The sequence below is a fragment of the Siphateles boraxobius genome, unplaced genomic scaffold (genome assembly GCF_051911475.1).
Source record: "Siphateles boraxobius isolate OS27281-9 unplaced genomic scaffold, OSU_SipBor_1 26, whole genome shotgun sequence".
In the NCBI taxonomy this organism is placed as follows: Eukaryota; Metazoa; Chordata; class Actinopteri; order Cypriniformes; family Leuciscidae; genus Siphateles; species Siphateles boraxobius.
Genome location: NW_027508876.1, coordinates 22208193 through 22229624, shown reverse-complemented (window position 1 = coordinate 22229624; position 21432 = coordinate 22208193). Strand labels below are relative to the sequence as shown.

Below are 21432 nucleotides of genomic sequence, written 5' to 3'. Positions count from 1 at the left end.
CAGCACGTTTGAGCTTCTGCAAGAACCAATGAGATTCATTCTCCTGTTACGCAGCACGTTTGAGCTTCTGCAAGAACCAATGAGGTTCATTCTCCTGTTACGCAGCACGTTTGAGCTTCTGCAAGAGGTTTGTACTCGCCTTAATTAAATGTGTTCATTATATAAAGTATATGAGGTTCATTCTCCTGTTACACAGCATGTTTGAGCTTCTGCAAGAACCAATGAGATTCATTCTCCTGTTACGCAGCACGTTTGAGCTTCTGCAAGAACCAATGAGGTTCATTCTCCTGTTACACAGCACGTTTGAGCTTCTGCAAGAACCAATGAGATTCATTCTCCTGTTACACAGCACGTTTGAGCTTCTGCAAGAACCAATGAGGTTCATTCTCCTGTTACGCATCACGTTTGAGCTTCTGCAAGAACCAATGAGATTCATTCTCCTGTTACGCAGCACGTTTGAGCTTCTGCAAGAACCAATGAGGTTCATTCTCCTGTTACGCAGCACTTTTGAGCTTCCACAAGAGGTTTGTACTCGCCTTAATTAAATATGTTCATTATATAAAGTATATGAGGTTCATTCTCCTGTTACGCATCACGTTTGAGCTTCTGCAAGAACCAATGAGATTCATTCTCCTGTTACGCAGCAAGTTTGAGCTTCTGCAAGAACCAATGAGGTTCATTCTCCTGTTACGCAACACGTTTGAGCTTCTGCAAGAACCAATGAGGTTCATTCTCCTGTTACGCAGCATGTTTGAGCTTCTGCAATAACCAATGAGGTTCATTCTCCTGTTACGCAGCACTTTTGAGCTTCCACAAGAGGTTTGTACTCGCCTTAATTAAATATGTTCATTATATAAAGTGATTGAGTCTCTTCAGAAAATCTGAAAAAATCTCTTCAGAAAAAAAAAAAATCTGATTTTGTGTTCCGAAGATGAACGAAAGTCTTAAGGTTGAACGACTTGAGGTTGAGTAATTACGAACAGAATTTTCATTTTTTGGTGAACAATCCCTTTAATATACTTAGTGTGATCAGGGCTCAGCAGTTCGATTATTTTTTACTGCTATATACAGGCTAAGTTGAAAATATGCAATGGCTTTTATGATATCAGATGACTCAGTGGATGGTTGCAATTAAATGCATAATCTCACTATCACCAAAATGGAGGTTGATGTTGACTTCCTTTTCATTCTCATTCAGTGTTTTATAGTCTTTTTAGTCTGTGTTGAAAGGTGCACGTCTCAAAAGGACTTTTCCTATATCACGTGCTCCAGCTGTATTCATTACACACCGAAAAACTCTCCGCGTTCACGATGCTCTGCACTAATCGTCCGGGAGCGCGCCTCAATCCGAAAAGTTTGCACGCCGCGCTCCTGTACTTCTTCGACATGATGTTGTAGAGGATTGGGTTGATCGCAGCGCTGAGGTAAAACAGCACAAATGAGACCAGGTTGCAGTATTCGCTGATTTGGGAGATGATGGGAGAATTTGCCTCGGATGACTTGGAGAAGAGATAACGACCCACGTGAAACGGCAGCCAGCAGAGAACAAACGCAAGAACCACCACAGCTGATAAAGGGAGAGAGAAAGTTATTGTTTTTAATGGTTTTTAAATTACATTTTAAAATAAATAAATAAATACATTTAATACGATATTCAAAGATAGTGTTTAAACATGCTTAGTATCAATTATTTCGAGTCGGAAATGATGAGGTTAGGCTACTCACGGCTGAGTCGAATCACTATCTGATTGAACGGTTTTTTTTTTTGCTGCATACATTTGCAGTCGTGCACAAAATGAGCAAAACATTTATTCTGCTTAATAATTAATGTAAACTTTAATGTCAAAAATACAGATCAATGTACACGTATAACAATACTTTTATTATATTTTTTAAATACTTTTTTATGTAGAACTATTTGATTTAAAAACTGTAAAATCCCTTCTCGTGGCTTATTGCTTTATGAACATGGCATTTGAATAGCGTCTGTTCTGTTAGATGTAAATACATATTTATTAAGTTAAACTATTGTTTTAAATATATATATTTTTTAAAATAAATGTTTCTGAATGAAACCCACACTCTAATTTAATGCTGGGTTGTTTCAACCCAAATTTGGGTCTAATATGGACAAATCCAAATGTTGGGTTAAAATTGTATTTAAAAAATGTACAGTTGAAATTGAAAGTTGGGTTAAATTTAAATCAAAACTTTTAACCCAACATTTGGGTTTGTCCATATTTGACCCAAATTTGAGTTAAATAACCCAGCATTGTTTAGAGTGTGCACGCAACATAGCTCTAGCATATAATGGGCTATATAGCCTATGATTTTCAAACATAATATAATAATACACAAAGTATTTGTCAGACTTTTCAGGGCATCGTTGAGCTCACCTAGCATTTTGACCGTTTGTTTATTGTTCTTATCTCGACTAGAAATAGGTCCGACTGGATTCTCCTTTCTTCTCCACAGCCTTCTGCCTATGAGGCTGTATAACACTGTCAAACAGAGGACCGGGAGGAAGAAAAACACACTGGAGACCCAAACCATCATAGTAAGCAGTCCGGACCGGATGGCATATTCGGTCGCTTTGCACTCGTTGGTTTCCCAGGAGTTGGTGCCGTTCTCGTGCTCGACCCCAACCAGAATGAATATAGGTCCCGCGCTGCACAGAGCCACAGTCCAGAGGAGTAAAATCACCACTTTTACTCGACCCCGAGTGACGATGACTTTTGCCCTGAAGGGAAAGCAAATAGCGAAGTATCTTTCCACGCTCAGCGCGGTGATGTTGAGGATGGTGGAGTACGTGCAGCTTTCACTCACAAACTGAAAGAGTTTGCACAGCTCGTCGCCAAAGTTCCACGGTCGATACCGCCAGACCCGGTACAGGTCGAGGGGCATGCAGAGGAAAATGAGCAGGTCTGAAAGTGCCATACTGCAGAGGTAAAGGTTAGTGGTGGTTCGCATGTCTTTGTATTTAGTGACCACCGAAATGGTCAACAGGTTCCCAGCAATTCCGACGAGGAACAGGAAAGAGCACGTCACTGTGATGCCAGTCAGTATTGGGGCTGGGAAGAGATGGACCGGGTACTCAAAGTCCTCATCAGTTGCATTACTGTCCATAATGTCCTCAGCGCATAAAGTGATGCTGAACGGGCAGCTGGACACGTTTGTCCAATTAGTCATTATGATGAAATTTCAGAGGATTTGCTTGGGCTTAACGGCACCTCATGATATCCACCCAGCTGTTGTTTCCATGCACATCTTACAGGTGTTCAGTGCACAGCATGAGAAGTGTACGCGAGTAACCTGTTAATGATGCGCCCCGAGCTGCGTGCGGGGGGTACACGATCCACTCCACGCACGCGCACACGATGCCTTGACTAATTGGACTGTGAAAGGCAGATTTGTGCATTTGTTCATTAGCTATGTATTTTGTACGTTTGCAACTTTCCTTAGTGTTTTTAGCATGTCTAACAAATAAGATACGAAATACATTAATAGAACGACTGAAAGCTGGATTGCACTGCGATGGGTAATGGTTTTAATAGGTATATTGTATGCCACCTGGTGGTGTGAATATACCATCTTATACAAAATAATATGTAAAAAAAAAAAATCATCGTGACACGTGCTTTGGTTAAATAAAAAGTGAGTGAAGCTGAGACTGCTGCTGTCCAGGGTGCTGAAAGCTGTTTGTTTGTTTGGTTTCTTTCTTAATGAAACAGTGCTGGATTTCTCAATCTCAACTAATTCTTCAATGAGAAACTTTATTGTAATAGCTTATGACGAAGGCTGTTTCCCATATACCCTTAAATAGGGCACTATTTGAGTGGACAGCCATTTGTAGTGGTGTCCGAAACCATAGTGGACGTTATCGAGTGCACTCATTCAATCCCACAATGCACCGTCCGCAATAACGAGTGCACAATCCATTAGTGGAGTAACGTATGGAATAGTGAATAGGGGCAATTTCGGACACAGCCTTAGGTTCTCATAATAATGACTTAGGGTGCGTCTCAATCAGCTCCTTAGTTCAGTTGTCAGGGAACTGAATCAGGGAGTCAGCCATTATAAGGGCTGTCTCAATCGGAAAATCCTTCCAGTCCACTGGAACGTTTGCTCCCTAAAAATCCCACAATGCACCACTAAAACAAGGGAGCATCGATTACTCACTATGGCTTCGCCCCATTTCACTATTTGAAGGGACAGCCATTTGTAGTGGTGTCCAAAACCATAGTGTACGTTATCGAGTGCACTCATTCAATCCCACAATGCACTAGAGAATAGTGAATGAGGGTATATGGGGTGATTTCGGACACAGCCTTACTTTCTCTTTAATATGAGATAAGTGATTACTACAAAAAAAAGTTTCTCGTTATTATGACTTACAAAGTCATAATATTTTACTCAAGTGTGACAGAAATGCCACAGATTTCACAAAGGCTTTATTTTGCTTTTCAAGTGGTCTGCTTCTCAAAAATATCTGTTTAAATATCTGCATTTTTTATATATAAATCTGAAAACACTTGCATGTTTAAACAGAGAAATGTATATTGGGGGGGTTAGGAACACTAATCTTCCGATTTTCACCACACGATGGCAGCATTGTCACTTAAAAGATACCAGTTTCTCATATTTCTAGCTCAAAATATTTCAAAAGTTGAAAACGAAAAAAGAAAAGAAGCCCGAGACTTCATAAAGTAAATGATTAATTAAAAAAAATATTGAGAATAAGTTGTGTTTATTAAATATTCCATATTTAAAACCCCTTCCAGCTTTTCCAGTATATTGGGTTTCTGCAGATTGCAGCAACAGCTCTGACAAACAGCAAGTTGCATCTGGTTTCATTTGCACACACAAAATATTTTAAAACATTTGAGACATGATCTGACCATTATATCCTTGGAACCACACATTGACATGACCATACTCCCAAAAAAGTCAATAATGTTAACATTGTATTTCTGTAAAAGCTTTTAAAAAGCGTTGTTTTAGATTTTATATTTACTGTAAATCACAAAGAGATCATTTCTTTCTTATTTTTACTCTATTGCTTGAGATAGGTAGTATCAGATTCTGTAATGTAACATTCATAAGCATTTTAAAATATTGCTGCTATGTGTACAGAGTATTTTCTGACCTTTAAAAAACTTTCCGATAGCAGGAAAGGAAAAAATGCTTCCCTTGTGTCAGTAAAATCATAGTAACACTATAGGCACGTTTGGCATGCAGGAAGGGGCCCTAATGACTATCCTGCCTCAATTAGAAGCCAGTGTGATGCAATATAAGATTTATGTGTTTAGTAAACGAGATTACCCTAATTTGTTTGAGGTTAACAGAACGAGATGAATTTTTGTTTAGCAGTCTACCTACACAGCCATTTTTGATTGGTATCAGAGCGTTTATGAAGCTGCTTAGGTAGGCAGCTCACAGGGCTTTGAGACACAGCCGCAGTGTTTCCACTGTTGCAGTCGGTCTGATGTGGTTGTGTCTGCCGCAAACCCGTTTGGTAGCCTTGCATTGTTTTCAGCTCTCTAACCCTAACTATATTACCTTTTTATTTAATAAGACGTTTTGCCCGTGGAGACTGTTACAGTAGGTGGCTCCCCCAATGTTCATGATTTCCAGATTTCATATGAAACATATATAGGCTGCAGCCTGCAGGTAATCACAGCCATGCTGATTTATACAGTAGGCCTAGTCTAGTTCTGTATCGTTACATATGTAAACAAATATTAATTATTCAACAAAACTGTTCAGAAAATATTCAACAAAATTGGCCAGTTTGTTTAGTAACTTGAATATCTTCACAGAAGAGCACACTGACACCCGGACAGGATCTCCGTAAATGAGTGGAGCGGAGCGACAGAGTTTCCCTCTCCTTCCAAGGAGCCTACTCGAATCCTTCAGGCGCAATACTCTAGTATCTAGTATCCATTACACGTTTTCTAATTCCCCCTGAGGGAAACCGCGCCAAACAATTTTGTGGAGAAGGGAAAGCTAACGTTACCATAAAGGCACGTAAAGGCAAACCTGCTGCTGCAACCTTAGCCAATTTTAAGAGTTTAGAGTTTACACCTAAAAAAAGAGCATTGTGCACGGAAAAGAACATACTTTTTTAGCAGTCGTGAATAATTACTTATTTAAAATAAGTAGGGCTAACGTTACCTACTTATTATTTTCGGTATCGCTAAAAACGAAACTCTATTTTAAATTTAATTTAACGGCTCTGCTGAACGATATTCAGTGATGTAATATGATTGGTTATATCAAGGCACATGTGATCCAAGTTAGCCATTTAGGCTTTTTCCAACGATAGAGCCACAAACCCTTGAATCAACCATCAAAAAGACCATCTCTGACGCTGCATTTTGACTTTTTATGTTTAAAACAACAGTCTTTGCCTTTGGCAAAAGAAAACACATGAGCTTTGAAAACATCTGCAAAATTAGGCTACTCACCCCAGACAACTTCTGCGCACATAAACCGCCACGAACAAAGACAACATCAAGTGAGTGATACAATCAACATTCTTGGAAAGCTTATTGTTGGCTAATCAAATTTTATACAACTACAGGTGGCAACTACAACATTAAGTAAACCCGTTTTAACCCCTTTCTTATAAACTACTGAATAAATATAGTGTATATTTTACTTCCTTAATACTTTTCAAAACCAGATGATGAACATATATCAGTTTATGAACACGGTAAATGTTATTTTTAACACCCAAAACATCTCAGCGAGTAGACGTATGCATCATGGGCGGGTCCAACTGTACAGAAGAGGAAGCGCGAGCCAGATGATCCGCACTCGAGTCCTCTCGTGCTGACTTTATATTCGAGAAGCGGATTCAGAGCAGCGGGGACGTGCCTCTAGTTTTTTTTTTTCTCAATCAGGTATGTTTACATGGGTTTTATGACTAACTAACGCTCTGCTCTCGGAGTAGAAATTTACCGAGTGCGTTTTATCTCGCGGAAAAGTAATGACATGTTAACAGAGTATTGTACAAAGCTTTCTGTCCTAGTGCAGCAACGAGTGAGTGACGTTTGAAATGCATGGCAACAGAAGGTCAGTCCTATATTGCATCTGGACTGAATCACATCAGATCAGAGTCTATAAAAGAGACATCTTGGGTTTTTCTTTGATTTGTTTAGATTAACTAAGTAAGCGTATAGGCTTTGACACCTTTCCAATAATGCAGTTATGATATCATTGTCCACACCGACTAATTTTGCAAGGAAACAACCTGCTGTACCTGCAGGGCAACTTCGACGACTTGAACTGATTCTGCTACAGCTGACTGACAGGTTTAGGAAAAATACTAACAAACGGAGGAGCTTTGTGTGCTTCATTTTATGTTAATGTTAGCTTGAAACGTAATTTCTAGGACCCAAGTCTGACCGTTTACTCCATGTAGCATCCTTTGGACCCTTTCTCTCAAAAATATGGTGTACAGGCCACGTTTAGCATATATATCCAATTTTTTATAGATATTTTATTATTTTTTTGTAAGTCATTGCATATGTAATTTTGTATAACATATAAGAAAATATACTTTTTCTCAGGTTTTGTGAGATTAATCCAAAAATATATGATGAATACAGTTCATTTTCTAGACTAAAATTCAGGATTTGCTTAAGATTTTTTACATGAACATGAGTTACATTATAATCGTTATAGTCTGACCACACTATAGTTCTATAAAGTTTGTTATAAAGTCTTTCTATTTTTTTGTCAACCGTACGATCCCCTCAAGGATCTTGAGACGGAATGGGAGTGTCTGGTTGACTTAGTGGGAAGGTGTGTGATATGTGTTGTATTTGGCAATTTTACCCTTTGTTTCCTAATGATGAAAACTTTCCCATCTGACAACAACTCGCATTTAGATAATGTGTAGGCTATGTCTTGGATACAGACGGTAACTGTATTACTGCACTTTTGCAAGAACCATGGGTGTGGCTTCTGAGAACTAGGCATACATCCATGAGAAATGACCGGTCTATTGATTACAACTGAGCTGTCAGATGATAATGTTGATGTTATACATGGGGAGACGCCTTATCTACATGTTATCTACTTAATCGTATTGCAAAAGTTGCAAAACCACTTTTTCCCCTGTAGCGATATCACCCTTCCTCCTCTTCTATTAAACACAGGGGGCTGTACTTGTGTTACCATTTTTGCATGTTGAGCAAGTTCAAAAGAAACATTGGTGGTGTTGTGCTCTCATTGTGGTTAAAGTGCATCATCACACTTTGGATCCTCTTTGCAATGCACATGAAACCATGATAGTAGTATATTTGAGAACCTTTTTTTGTCAATACTTAGAGATGTGGTTCTGTTTTTAACATTTTACAAAGCAAATAATATAGTGGCATGACCAAGCGTGTGTGTTGGCCTTGAGGAAAGAGGAAATGGAGTTTGTGGTCTATGTGTAATTCTATGTTTTTTTAAATCGAGGGACAGGAAGTTGAGTCCACCAAGTGAGGATTAGCAATAGCGATCCTAAGATAGGCTGTGTTCATGTTTCATGTATCTGGGATTTTTCTAGAAGCTCCACGCATATGATCCTCTTTTATTACGAAATGACTTACGAAATTAGCATTGATGTGTGGATGTAGTGTTGGAATGCAATGTCCAGAGCAATTAGAGGGGAATGACTGCCGGGTCAATGAAAGTCCTGTGACCATACACACACAATCTGTCTTCAGTTTGAAACAATAAACAGATGCTGTCGCAGGTCACATGTCAACCAAGCTAGTCGTTTAATTTCTGATTTGGTATTTGTGTTAAATCTGACATTCTTTGGAATCAGTCTTGAGACACTGTTTACTGAGCATAGTGTTTATTAGGGATGACAGAATTGCAATTAGCAGACCTGGTGTTAAATTAAATCACAAGCTGTGTTTAATCAAATCCCAGTCTGTTTTAACAACATTAAGTCACTTGCAGGATCAGGAGGGAAATAAAAAAATAATACGTGTTGGTCACAACTAGAGGGCGCTTACTCCAAAGATTTACACTTGATCATGTCTGCAGTTTCAAATCAAATCCACATGGATTTTCTTTGCCAATATCCTTTTTTTTCTTCTTTTTTTCTTAAGAACATTACTTTTTTTTTCATGAAGATCAGAAATCTCATTAAGGGACCAAAGGAATGTAATGCAATTTCTGCAGATGGCCCAAACAATATGGAGATGCTTGTGTGCATAATTTAGCTGCAATAATACATAGAGTAGTAATGGTGCAATGTGGATTCAGATGTGCTCAGCACTGCCATATTTATCTGCTTTCTGAGCATTAGCTGGACAACATGCCTTTATTGTGCTTTGATGTTCAATAAAAAAATGAATAAGGAAAGAAATTCCTGTTAGGGGCGTGTTAGCCCTCCTCTCTAATTTTTTTAGAAAAGCACTAGGCAGGATCCATTCTATTGGACATGCAGTTAATATATCACCAGCACCTGGATAAAACTGATCAACACTGCCTCCAACTAATGTTGTTCAAGGGTGGGAATGAGTACACAAAGCTTAGGCCTGTTTTAGATTGTAAATTGAAGATTTACATGTCTGATCTGTGTTTGATGCAGGCAATACATTATTTGCAATGCATTGCATTGCTTTGTAAATTTAGAAAATAGAGGTCCACAGCAGTACTTGAATTATTTGATTGTTTGTCACTAGTTTTTGCTCTGATGATTAAATTATGGAATTTACATACATATCAAGGGGAAAGGTCAATTGCATTATTTTATTTGAACAAATTCAAATTATTTTATAAAAAAAATAAACGTTCTTTGTCAAATTCACCAAATTAACACATTAAACTAAGTTATGTACACTAATCAAAAGTTTGGATTTTTTTTTCACGAAGATGTTCACCAAGCAGGATGCATACATTTGGTTTAAAAAAAAACAGTAATATATATTTTTCTATTTTACTATATTTTAAAAAGGTAATTTATTCCTGTGATGGCGAAATTAAAGTGATTTCTTTCAGAAATAAATCAGATATGCTGATTTGGTGTTCAACAAACATTTCTTAATATTATTACTGTTCAAGTTGTGCTGCCTTAGTTTTGTAGTTTTTTGAAAACTGAGAATTTCCCCCCAGGATTCTTTAATGAATAAAAAAGATAAAATAATAAAAAGTAAAAAATACTTGCTGACCTCAAACTTTTAAATGACAGTGTATTAATATTATATAATTTTAATGCTTACAGTATTATTGAATTTTCTTTACATTGTAATCATCAAACAAGCATGTAAATACAATAATATGGTACTAGCTGCATATTATCATAGGTCAGGCCCAAAAATGAAACAATGTTACTTAATATTTTTATACAATATATACCATGGTGACCTTGCTGACCATGGTGGTTCTTGATGACTAAATATAACATAATTTTATAAGGATGTCTCAATGTAATATTGTTGTTCAACAGCTACTGGTTCTCTTTGTGTCCTTTACCACATCTGTGGTGGCAGTTTTTTGTTACTTTCTGCAGTATCTCTGGTTTCCATCACCACTAAAAGAGCCACAAGTGTTACATTTCAAACAGTCTTTATGTGTGACTGGACGCCGTGTGGGTGTTTATGGACTGTCATGTCATCCACCATGTCGTCCTAGCAGGAGATGAACGTTTAATAACAGCTTTCAACAAGGACTGTGGGCTCAAACATGGCTTTGTTTTAAATGCTATGCTAGGAGCCCAGAATCTGATGTGCATCCGCTAGATTGACGGGTTCAAATGCGATTAAAAGCAAATGAAGGCTGTGATGATTTCTATGTTTGTGCGTAGAGTAGACTCGGTCCACTCAGCGATAAGAGAAGGGGATAAGTGTTATATAAAAAGTTGGCACCCAATCATCTGCCAAATATTAACCTAAATAGCACCTTTCTAAGCATGAGATGTCAGTCTTCAAGAGGATAGAAAAAAACGTATCCCACACAAAACATATGGCACAAGAAGCATGTTTGTGCATCTCTGGGAGAGCTAGTGAGGCTCCTCCCCCTCTTGACATGTGACTACTCTGTCTCAGCCCTCCTTGGACATATACTCAAGCACACACTGCTGTGAGTGCTATATCAGTGTGTGTGTGTGTGTTTGATTGTGTTAAACGCTTCTGGTTAGTTTGACTTTTCCGTGGTGAAGAAGAAGGAGGATAACAGAAATGATGGGGGTGTCTCTGCCTGCGTGCGGGCAGGTTAGTAAACGTTCTTTAAGGTCAATCAAGTTTTTTTGTCATGCCAAATCTGCATATTTTTTAATGGATATTTAAACCTCTACTAATAGCTGAAAGGGATCAGGCAGAAATGAGGAAGAAAGTCATTCTGTCATGGGTCACTTTTTTTGTTTAGTTTTTTTACATTGTTAGACTGCTAGTAGAAAATCGAGTGATGGATAAATACTGAGCGATCAGAAAGATCAAGAGGGTGTGATTTCTCAGATGTTTGTGCAAATGTATGTGGGAGAGTATGAGTCACTGCAGCATGTCAATGAATGTAATATAAGCAGACGTTACATTTTGTAAAAAAAAAAAAAAAATCACATTAATCAGAGATTTAATATGTGCAGAATTGGAATTCATCTAAATTGGATCTTGTTTTCAGGAGTAAAAGATCCTACGTATGTTAAGTATGTATGTGCGTACACCTTAAATGCTTCAGCCCCGGGTTTGCAGTAGACTTTGGAATTGTAGCGGTGTATTTCTCCTACACTGATCGCTGTCCACCTACTCGATTTGTGTCTTGTTAGCAGCATACAGTACATCCCACCAACCTTTGCCATGTACACGGAAAACTTTGCCTTGTATTTGCATTTGGTTCTTCTCACTATTCAGGATGTGGCTTGTTAGAGCATTTTTCTCTGTGCAGAACATGGTTAGGTTTTATTTTATAAATGATCAAAATAAGGTTACACACCAGCAATGTTTGGGAAAATGGGAAAACAGAAGTTTGGACACACTTGACTCAATTTGTTTCTCATGATCATAAATGATGATGCCTTAAATTAGTTTGCACCGCAAATTGCACCTTTTTATTTTATTTTACTGACTAGGCCTATATGCTAGTACGGGAACTTATAAGTAGCAAAAAATTTAGATGTAAGAATATTTTATGTGTACATTTTTGTGTCACTATATAATTGTTGTTGTTTTTTTCAAATACCGATGGCATATTTTATAAAGGAAAAAGAGATCTATATTTCAAAGTATTGTAATATTTCTCACAATACTGTACTAATATTCTCACCTCAAAAAGGAAGTGGGTTTTGCATCAGGGTAAGGTATTTTTGCAGTGTCTGTTTGGATACTCATGTGGGGAGGTGACGTTGTTGTGGCAATACCGGTTTGACCGACTGTACTGTTCAACAGTTTTACTGTTATAGAGGGACATTCTTCATAGCTCCACACACAAGGTTACAGTGGCCCTTTTTCCTGCTTCTGTGTTTGAAAAGACCTGGTCACTTGCCAGTTTAACCGATTTCTTTCAACGAGCACAATTGGCTGTGCGTTAGTTACAGATATAGTCTCATTGGAGTAGCCTGCGGAACAATGCATGGCTCAGTAACTCGCCAGTTCCTGGATCGCCTGTAAATGCAAACTTGTTTTTACCAAAAAGCCCAGATTGTTAATGATTAAAGTGCAACCTGCTATTTCGTTTTCATATAAAAAAGAATAATAAAACCAAAACAACATACTAAAATGCTTTGCCAAACTAGATTTCTACAATTTCAAGAGAATTTGAGAGGTTCTGCTGAATTTGCTGGCACAGTGCTAAAGTGTTGTGAGTGGTTGCCAAGACTTTTTTTATGTAGTGGCTTTAAGGTGTTCTTGATTACGATACAATTGTAAGGGTGTTCTTCTGAAGGGTCATTAGGGCATCTGTAAGTGGTTGACATGGCATTGTTATATTGTTGCTAAAGTGTTCTTGATTGGGATGCAATTGCCTTGGGTGTTCTGAATGGTTGTTGGGGCATCTCTAAAGCCCAAAGTATTTTCCGGCTGTGAAGTGACATTAATTATCGTCATCAGGAGGGTCCGTGGACGTCCGGTCACATTGTCAATGTGCAGCCTGATCTTTGTGTCCATGGGTGATTTGAGTGCTTGAAAACAAAGGCCACTAGATAGTGCGCACTCGCCTAACGCATCTTTCTGCATTTACGGCCAAAAGAGTGTAGGCCTACTTTGAAAGTTTACTTTGAAAGACGGTGCGGAACGTGAAAAATGAAATGCATCCTCGCCTTAAGTGGTTGGTAGGGTGTTGTTTGCTTATTGGCTTATGATGGTCGCTAGATATGTCTTGGTTAATTTATTCGAATTTGACGTCCAATTTATTGTCTGACAGGTATAAATCATAACCCTGATCGCTTAATAGCACACCCTTCCCAAATAAGCGACTTGAGGTATCCGTCATGTTTGTAGCACATGTGCTTGATTTTCAAGGAGCTCTGAGTACTAAAAAGTGTGAAATTATTTTCTCCCAATACATTTTAATCACCTAAGACATAGATGGGCCACTAAATATATGATGTACCTTCTGGACTTGATCAACTAGATAAACATACTTGTGTGAGCTTCTGTTTGACACTTGAAGCAGAATGAGGTTGGGCGTTGAGAGCTTGAGGGTGTTTAAAGTGGGGGTGGGAATGTGACTGCTGCTTTTCAGTCGAGCTCTTTTATTTGAGAAGTTATTCAGCCAGTCTATCACTGTCCGCCCTCACATCTGCAGGTGCATCAGGGAAAACACATGGGAGATTCCTGTTAGACTGCGTGCTTGCACTGTTAACACATCCTGATGGAGGGTGAAACTTTCTCAGCGAAAGTCAGTAGCTGTACGAGAAGTGGTGGATGTGTGAGTTTGTGTTTTGCAGACTATGCAACACTGAAATTTAAATCGTAAAAAGCTGCTTTTGGTACCTTGCAATGTAAGAGAGATTGGTTTATGTGTGTGACAGGTGTCCACACTGGAACTCAAGGTTATTTGACTTGAGTTGTCTGATTTACATAAAACGAGGAATATTTGAATAAAGTCTTTGACTTGAATATGTCCGCTTTTACGAGGATTTTTAGGAAAAGCATAATCTAGTGTTTGTCCTCGTTCTGCTCTAGAACTTTATTCATGATGTTAAACCTGTGATTTGTTACCTTGGCAACCGTGTTGTTTTAACTCTGCAGGTTTGTTACCGAAAGCAACCTATTAATGGCTGTGTATAGTAGGTTTCCATTCATCACTGTAATATGAGCCCACATTTACCAAATTGAGCTTTTTCTTTTTGCATACCTGGATGTTAATTGGATAAGCTGTAATTGGTGGTCAACGAGAACCAATGACTCTGTGAAACGAGATCTCTCAAGCAGCTTAAAGCCACTGATCTCCACTTCACAGCTTCCTTGAAACACTTTTAGTACACAAATTCTGAAAGACCATTGACATTGAAGAGTATCCACATCTAAGATTTTTCCAGTGCAACATTTAGTGTGGTTGTGCAATATATCAGCCAGTATTATAGTTTAGATGGGTTGATGCTGGATACAGTATTGGTTGATATTGGATTTCTTTAGTGCATCATGCTCATATCCCCTATTTTTACATGTAGATTATCTTTGCCATCATCTAACGCTTAAGTTATTTATTTAGTTTTAAATACTAATAATTTACTAACACTGTTAAATGTAATCTTTATCACATCTCTAAATGACTATCCATTTGTACATAATATTGTGAAGGCTGAATTCACTTGGAACTATTTAAACAGATTGCTTTTTCTTAAAATCAATATTTTTAGAAATATTAAGTATTATATAGATATTTTAATATTTTTAATATAAACCATTTATTGTAATCTACTGCAGCATGAAAATAATGACCAGCTTATCATACAGCCAGAATTTGACTTTCAGTGCAGTGCGTCTCTTGTTGCTAGGGTGTTGTAGATAGAAGGCATAGTGGACGCATATCAGTTTTCCCAAAATCATAGTATTATCTTTCTCAGAGAGAAATATCACAGTGTGACTAGAGACTTTGTGTCTCGATACTGATTTGAGACTGCAGTTTCACAATATTATGTTCTTTAAAATTTCTCTTCAAGAGCCTTTGCATCATCTTAAAGGAAGTAAGAGCAGATCTATTTTAGACCTGCTGTTGTGGTTAAGAAAATCCACTTTTTCGTAATGACACTTTAGGTCAGCTAACAGCTCAGTGTCTGAACTATTACTGAAGATGTGATGATTGTAATGGGCTTTGATGGCTTTAGGTTACATCCATGGAAACAAGAGTTATGCTTTAATAGAACTTCACTCCGAGAGTGTCTATTCTAACATTTCATTATAGACAAGAAACATTCACTTGGATGCCACAGGCCCACTCACATACACAGTATGCCTTGTCTAGAGTGGATTAAAGTGTCATGAATTATGAGGTCTAGATTAGACTAAAGGTTTAAAGGTGACAATCATCCTTGTCATTTTGTTCTATGTGGTCACTGATACGAAGAGTGAATGATTTACCGACGTTTTCATTATGACATGCCATTTCCTAGAAAGACAAATGGGAAAATTGTAATGTAACCACACTATTATGATGAATTTCTTAAGCCTGAAATCACGATATGAGAAAGGAAGATAGGTTTGATATGATTATAAAAGAGAATTAAAAAAGGACTAGGTCTAAAAAATGCACAACTGTTTAGAAGTTTGGGTACAGTAAGATTTTTTTTAAATGTTTTTGAATGCTCACCATTGCTGCATTTATTTGATCGTAAATATAGTAAAAAACGTAATATTGTCATATACGGTTTAAAATAACTAATAAAAATATATATATATATGTAAGCAGGGGCCTGAAAGCAGCGGCGCCTTTTACCCCAAATACCACACTTTTACATAATCTTCCGTTTTTGAAAAACTGTTGCTTTAATTACTGTTGCTCTTTAATTTTAAGAACAAAACTGATAAACAAGACGTTTGTTAGATTAAATTAGCACAGAATCAACTTTGCGTTGCTGTCAAGGATCAGCCAAATTTCCAAGCACATTATCAAAAGCGGTTGTTAAGAAAAGTACTAGTGTTTAGAGTATAGTAATTTTCAGCATCATTACTCTAGTCTTCAGTGTCACATGATGTTGAAATCAGTTGTGCTGCTTAATATTTTTTAGGAAACCTTAAAAAAATCAGGATTCTTTGATGAATAGAAAAAACAGCATTTATTTGACTTCACTGTCTTCACTGTCACTTTTGATCAATTTAATGCAACCTTGACGAATAAAAGTATAAATTTCTTTAAAGAAAACCCTCAAACTGTAGTGTACTAAAATACATTTTCAGTGGTTTTAAACAGACTATAAGTTATCTTCAAACTCAGAAACTCAGATTTGTGTGTTTCACTGGACAGTGCAAAGGTGAGGTTTGTTGTGACATTAATGAATTGCATTGCTGGGGTACCTGCAGTGTGTCCGGACAAAAGAGGGATTTTTGGTTTTGTATGTGATGTCATCATGCTTCCCGAACCTATTCGTGAGCAATTAGGAGGAAAGAGGAACAGGGTGGAGGTTGCAGACTGCTGTCTGTTGTCCCCGATTTAGTTCTCAACTTTATACACTCAGCAGAGACTTGTCTCCTGTTTCAGTGCTGAATGAGTTTCTCTAATCTCATTCCTCCTCCTCCTCCCCCAAACACAAGTCAAACCATGTTTGACATTCCCTATTGTGGATACAGTGTTTGAACAAGATGAATATCATTTCTCATTCCATTCAATAAATGTTTTATGGCTTTTTTTGTCAAGAGCTAACTGTTTAAACTTCCTCATTGTGTGTCTCAAAGGAGCGCCCTGGCCAGCAGGCTGATTGTTAGCCATGCTGCGACAGCAAGAACCCGCGGTTAGCACCCTGCATCTGGTGGCCAATGATATGACCGATATCATGGAGAACTTGGACACACGAGAACTTGACATTGGCGATGGGGAAGAGGAGTTTGATGGCCGGGATCCCAATAGTACAGGTAAAAGAAACAAAGAACCACATAAAATCACAAACATAATCCCAACAGAGGAGAAAAACAAGTTATATGAAGATAATATTCATATAAACTACCATTTGGGGGCCAGTAAGATTTTTTTATTTAAGAACTTAATATATTTATTCAGCTACTGTGCATTAAATTGATAGAAACTGACATTAAATACTTTTGCAATAATCTATAAAAATGTACATTTTAAATAAGTTCTATTCTTTTGAACTTTTTATTCATCAAGGAATCCTAAAAATCATGGCATCCACCAAAAAATTAGGCAGCACAACAGTTTCACCATTGATAATACTAAGAAATGTTTATTGAGCACCAAATATCAGAATTATTTCTGATCACGTGACACTGAAAGCTGAGGTAATGGTTGCTGAAAATTTAGCTTTGCCATCAGATCACAGGAATAAATTACATTCGAAAGTATATTAAAATAAAAAATAGTTATTTTAAATTGTAATAATATTTCTGTTTTTACTGTACTTTTGATCAAATAAATGCAGCCTCGGTGAGAAGAAGATACTTCTTTCTTACTGACTCCAACTTTTGAACAGTAGTGTGTCTGTCATATATTAATTTGAAGTATTTTGTCCACAGAAAACCGCATCCCCTTCTCGGCTGTGTATAAAACAACAGGCTTTAAAGAGACCGGGGCACGCGTGTTTCTTACTGCGCTTCCCATCACCGCCAAAATCCTGGAGGTGGAACGCTTCACTTCTGCCCAGGATCGCTTCAACCTCACGTCCCAGAGAAGCGTCTCTAAGGTGAGATCTCCCACTCCTGTTCCCTTTCATGAAGTGTTAGTATGTGGGCTGACGAGGTATATTTGTTTCCCTGGAGATTTAGAGGTTGCCAGAGCAATTTACATGTTGCCCTGGAGATTTGGACACCATATCTGAAAATACTTAGCACATGTAAAATTGTTTTTAGAGATGCTCCGATCAGCATTTTTGGGGCCGATTACCGATCACCAAAATCATGATCTGCCGATCACTGCCGATCACAGAATAGCAGGGGAATGGGAATCTTTTATCTATAATCTAGCAGAGTTTGCACCATTTGTAGAAATGGTTATTTAATTGTATTTAGAAAATGAGATGTCTTAAGGCTACTGTAGGCCAGCTTTCCCAAATAAGGCAGAGTAACATTAAATTATTACAAACAAAGAGGGGTCAGGCAGACCAACACACATCAGTTCAGCCTAATGGGAGGGGATCAAGTTACACCTATGCCTATTTGGAAATTGTAGCCCCTTAATACACCCACTACATTTACTAATTGGCAACAAAATGTACAACTTGTTACACCAAAACTGGCTACTGATAAAAGGACAAAACTATGGCAAGTTTTTTTCTGTTATTATTATGAAAGTCTGATGAAGTTGAGCAGAATGCTCTTTTATGAAGTTACTTAATTAAAGGACATATTTAATGAGATTATGCCTGAAAAGGTTTTGGATTTTTTATCATATGGTCATTTAAAAATATGTATTGTATAAAATTAAGTCTTGTTTTGTTTTGTTTTATTGTATTTATGATATTTGTATTTTTATAATTGAATTTTTGCCATGAAAATAGCTTTGAATGCTGACATGGCATTAAATAAAATAATCTGAATCTGAATCTGATGTAGTTGAGGAACCAACTACGTCAGATAAAAAATAAATAAATAGCACCACCACTTTTGAAACATCTCGCGGCACGAATGTACCAATACAAATAAATAAAAACATCTCCAGTTAACTCAGAGCATTCATTTTGTTCATTTGTTAAATAAGATCTTTGTTAAATCTTAAGATCTAAGATTTCAGCGATCCAGCGCTGAAAAGTTGTTTGTTTTTTTATCAAGTGATCAAAGTGCTCGTTGCCACATCGATCAGTGGCGCAGATACCGCGTTCTGTTGTGGCTCGCGCGGTGCACGGTCTTCACTCGGACACGCGCTTCAATCCGTTGGGAGACTCCCTATTCGTTCCGGTGAAGGAGAACTCATGTTGCCACTCAGCCACTGCCAAGCTCCACTCTGCTGTCGTGTGCCCGTGCGCCACGCATGCAGGTGGGAAAAAGTCGCGCGAGTAATTTACGTCACGTGATCGGCTTTTTTGATCGGCGCTTTTGGGGTTCGCCGATCAATCGATTTTTAGCTAATATTGGCCGATCATGATCGGCGTCCGATCAATCGGAGCATCCCTAATTGTTTTTCAAAAAAACAATGACAAGCACTTATCACACAAATCTTATAGGAATACTGTAGTTAATAATGTGCTCTCCATTATGTCGTTTCAAACCCAAATGTTCTAATTTTCATGTTTTTACACAAAAATTTAGCATTTTAAAGAAAGCTCCTTCCATACAATGACCATTAACAATCTTTCAAGGTCCAAAAAGACACCATAAAAGCATATTCAATGTGGTCCATACGACTTATGCACTATGTTCTAAAAAGCATTTAGGTTTGGAACGACGTGACAGTGAGTGAACGATGACAGAAGTTACATTTTTGGGTGAACTATCCCTGATGGCTGGTCTTGTATCCAGGCGCTTCCGGCATTGTTTAAGATCGAGATGAGGCACGGAAACTTCACCTGGCTGGTAAAGAGGAAGGAGAAACATTTTATGGAGCTTCACAGGGAACTCCGTGCCTACAAGACCTTCCTCAGAATTCCATTGCCCACCCGCAGGTGACCTGATCATAAATTGTATTATAATTATATAAATGATTTATTTATAATGTTTATATGAATATATTAATAATTACCTTTAATTAATTTGATTATATTATGTTATATTTGAAAATAATGTATTTATATTTTTTTATATACTGTATAATATAATTTTGTTTTGTATGTACTTTACTGTTCAATGCTTGGGGTCAAACGTACAGTAAAAATAGTAATATTACAAAATATTATTACAACTTGTAAAATGTAATTTATTCCTGTGATGGCAAAGCTGAATTTTCAGCATCATTACTCCAGTCTTCAGTGTCACATGATCCTTCAGAAATCTTTCTAATATACTGATTTGGTGCTCAAGAAACATTCTTTACTATTATAAATGTCGAAAACAGTTGTGCTGCTTAATATGTTTGGGGAAACCATGATGCAGTATTGTCAGGATTCTTTGATGAATAGAAAGTTGAAGTCTTTTGTAACATTATAAATGTCTTTAATCAATTTAATGCATTCTTGCTGAATAAAATTGATTAATTTCATACAAAAAAAAAAAAAGTACTGACCCCAAACATTTAAATAGTATTGTGTATATATAATCATGTTTTTTTCCCCCTAAACATAAATGTAAATATTACTCCAACAAAAGGATGTATCAGTAGCCCCTTTCACACATATAGTCTTTTCGGATAAATTATTGGTAAATTACCAAAAAAGTGCAGATGAGAGTGGAAATTTCTAGAGATTCGCATGATCTACTGACGAGTGACGCGCAAATTAAAGAACACAGACACAGCCGGATCATTTCCATGCATGTATGGGCTGATGTAAAAAAATCTGCTTTGAGCCAGTTGTAAAGTTCTTATGGCGATGACGCGATTACTCCCCACTGTTTACGGCAAGCTTCACTGCTTTTTAAAAAAAAAATCTATGTAAACATGTGCTAGTTAAACATCTTTGACTGTTGTGCCTCATCTTGCAGCTTTTTCTATTCATAAGCGCGGCGACTCTGCAGTTGGATAATATTATGCGTGTCTTCTGTGTGATCATCCCCTTACACCCGTCACGCAGAAGTAAAAACAAAAAAGTTGTCAAATTGAACAGATAGTGAAACTAAAGCGATTCTCCTCATGCGGGTGAATGAAGACAGCGGCCCAGCGTTTAAAGATCATTTCAGAGGACTGACGTCACAGAATTGACTGGTATTTTGGTGCTGATGGGTCTCTTACCGGTAAAAAGCCATATCACCATTGCTTGTGTGAACAGCATATTTGTGTATTTACCGGTAAAGTCATTCTGGTAATTTACTGGGATTACTGTGCAAAAGGGACTGATGTCTCATCACGCCTGTAAAGCAGCAATTGAGTCACTACTGGTCTACATGTTGACTTTATGCAGTGTGTTTGCCATTTTCTGGTAATCTTAAGAGCTCTTCCTCTGTCTTTGAAATAGTCACACGGAGCGAAGGCACACTATAAACCGGAACCTTGAACGGCACATGCCAAGTCTACCCCGGGGAGGAGGCGAAGAACTGGCCAGGGAAGAGCAAGTCTCTAGTCGAAAAGTCAGTTTCCTGTTTCAGTGGTACACTGCTAACATATTCAGATGATTCGTGTCTGAATATTGTGGTTTTCTTCACAGAGACAACTTGAAGACTACTTGAATAAGCTGCTTAAAATGCCAATGTATAGAAACTACCATGCAACAGTATGTCTATATTTGGATTATGT

At 37.6% G+C, this 21432-nt stretch overlaps 2 protein-coding genes across 4 annotated transcripts in view; one reads left to right on the top strand and one right to left on the bottom strand.

Moving 5' to 3' along the window:
- Positions 1–1034: 1034 nt before the first annotated feature.
- ghsrb (growth hormone secretagogue receptor b) lies at positions 1035–3276 on the bottom strand. Its single transcript, XM_077244981.1, has 2 exons — positions 2397–3276; positions 1035–1567 (listed from the first exon to the last, which is right to left on the bottom strand). The coding sequence occupies exons 1-2, from the start codon at positions 3187–3189 to the stop codon at positions 1260–1262; spliced, it is 1101 nt and encodes a 366-aa protein (XP_077101096.1). The 5' UTR covers positions 3190–3276; the 3' UTR covers positions 1035–1259.
- Positions 3277–6764: 3488 nt separating this feature from the next.
- pld1b (phospholipase D1b) overlaps positions 6765–21432 on the top strand; it is a 33067-nt gene continuing 18399 nt past the window's right edge. The window contains exons 1-6 of one of the 3 annotated variants that reach the window (XM_077244979.1): positions 6765–6905; positions 16836–17012; positions 17631–17797; positions 19569–19711; positions 21155–21266; positions 21344–21409. In XM_077244979.1, the coding sequence (XP_077101094.1) occupies positions 16868–17012; positions 17631–17797; positions 19569–19711; positions 21155–21266; positions 21344–21409 (633 nt within the window). In that variant the 5' untranslated portion in view covers positions 6765–6905; positions 16836–16867. Of the gene's footprint in view, positions 6906–11068; positions 11220–16835; positions 17013–17630; positions 17798–19568; positions 19712–21154; positions 21267–21343; positions 21410–21432 lie in introns of those variants that run through there. The other 2 variants (XM_077244980.1, XM_077244978.1) reach the window with 2 other exon arrangements.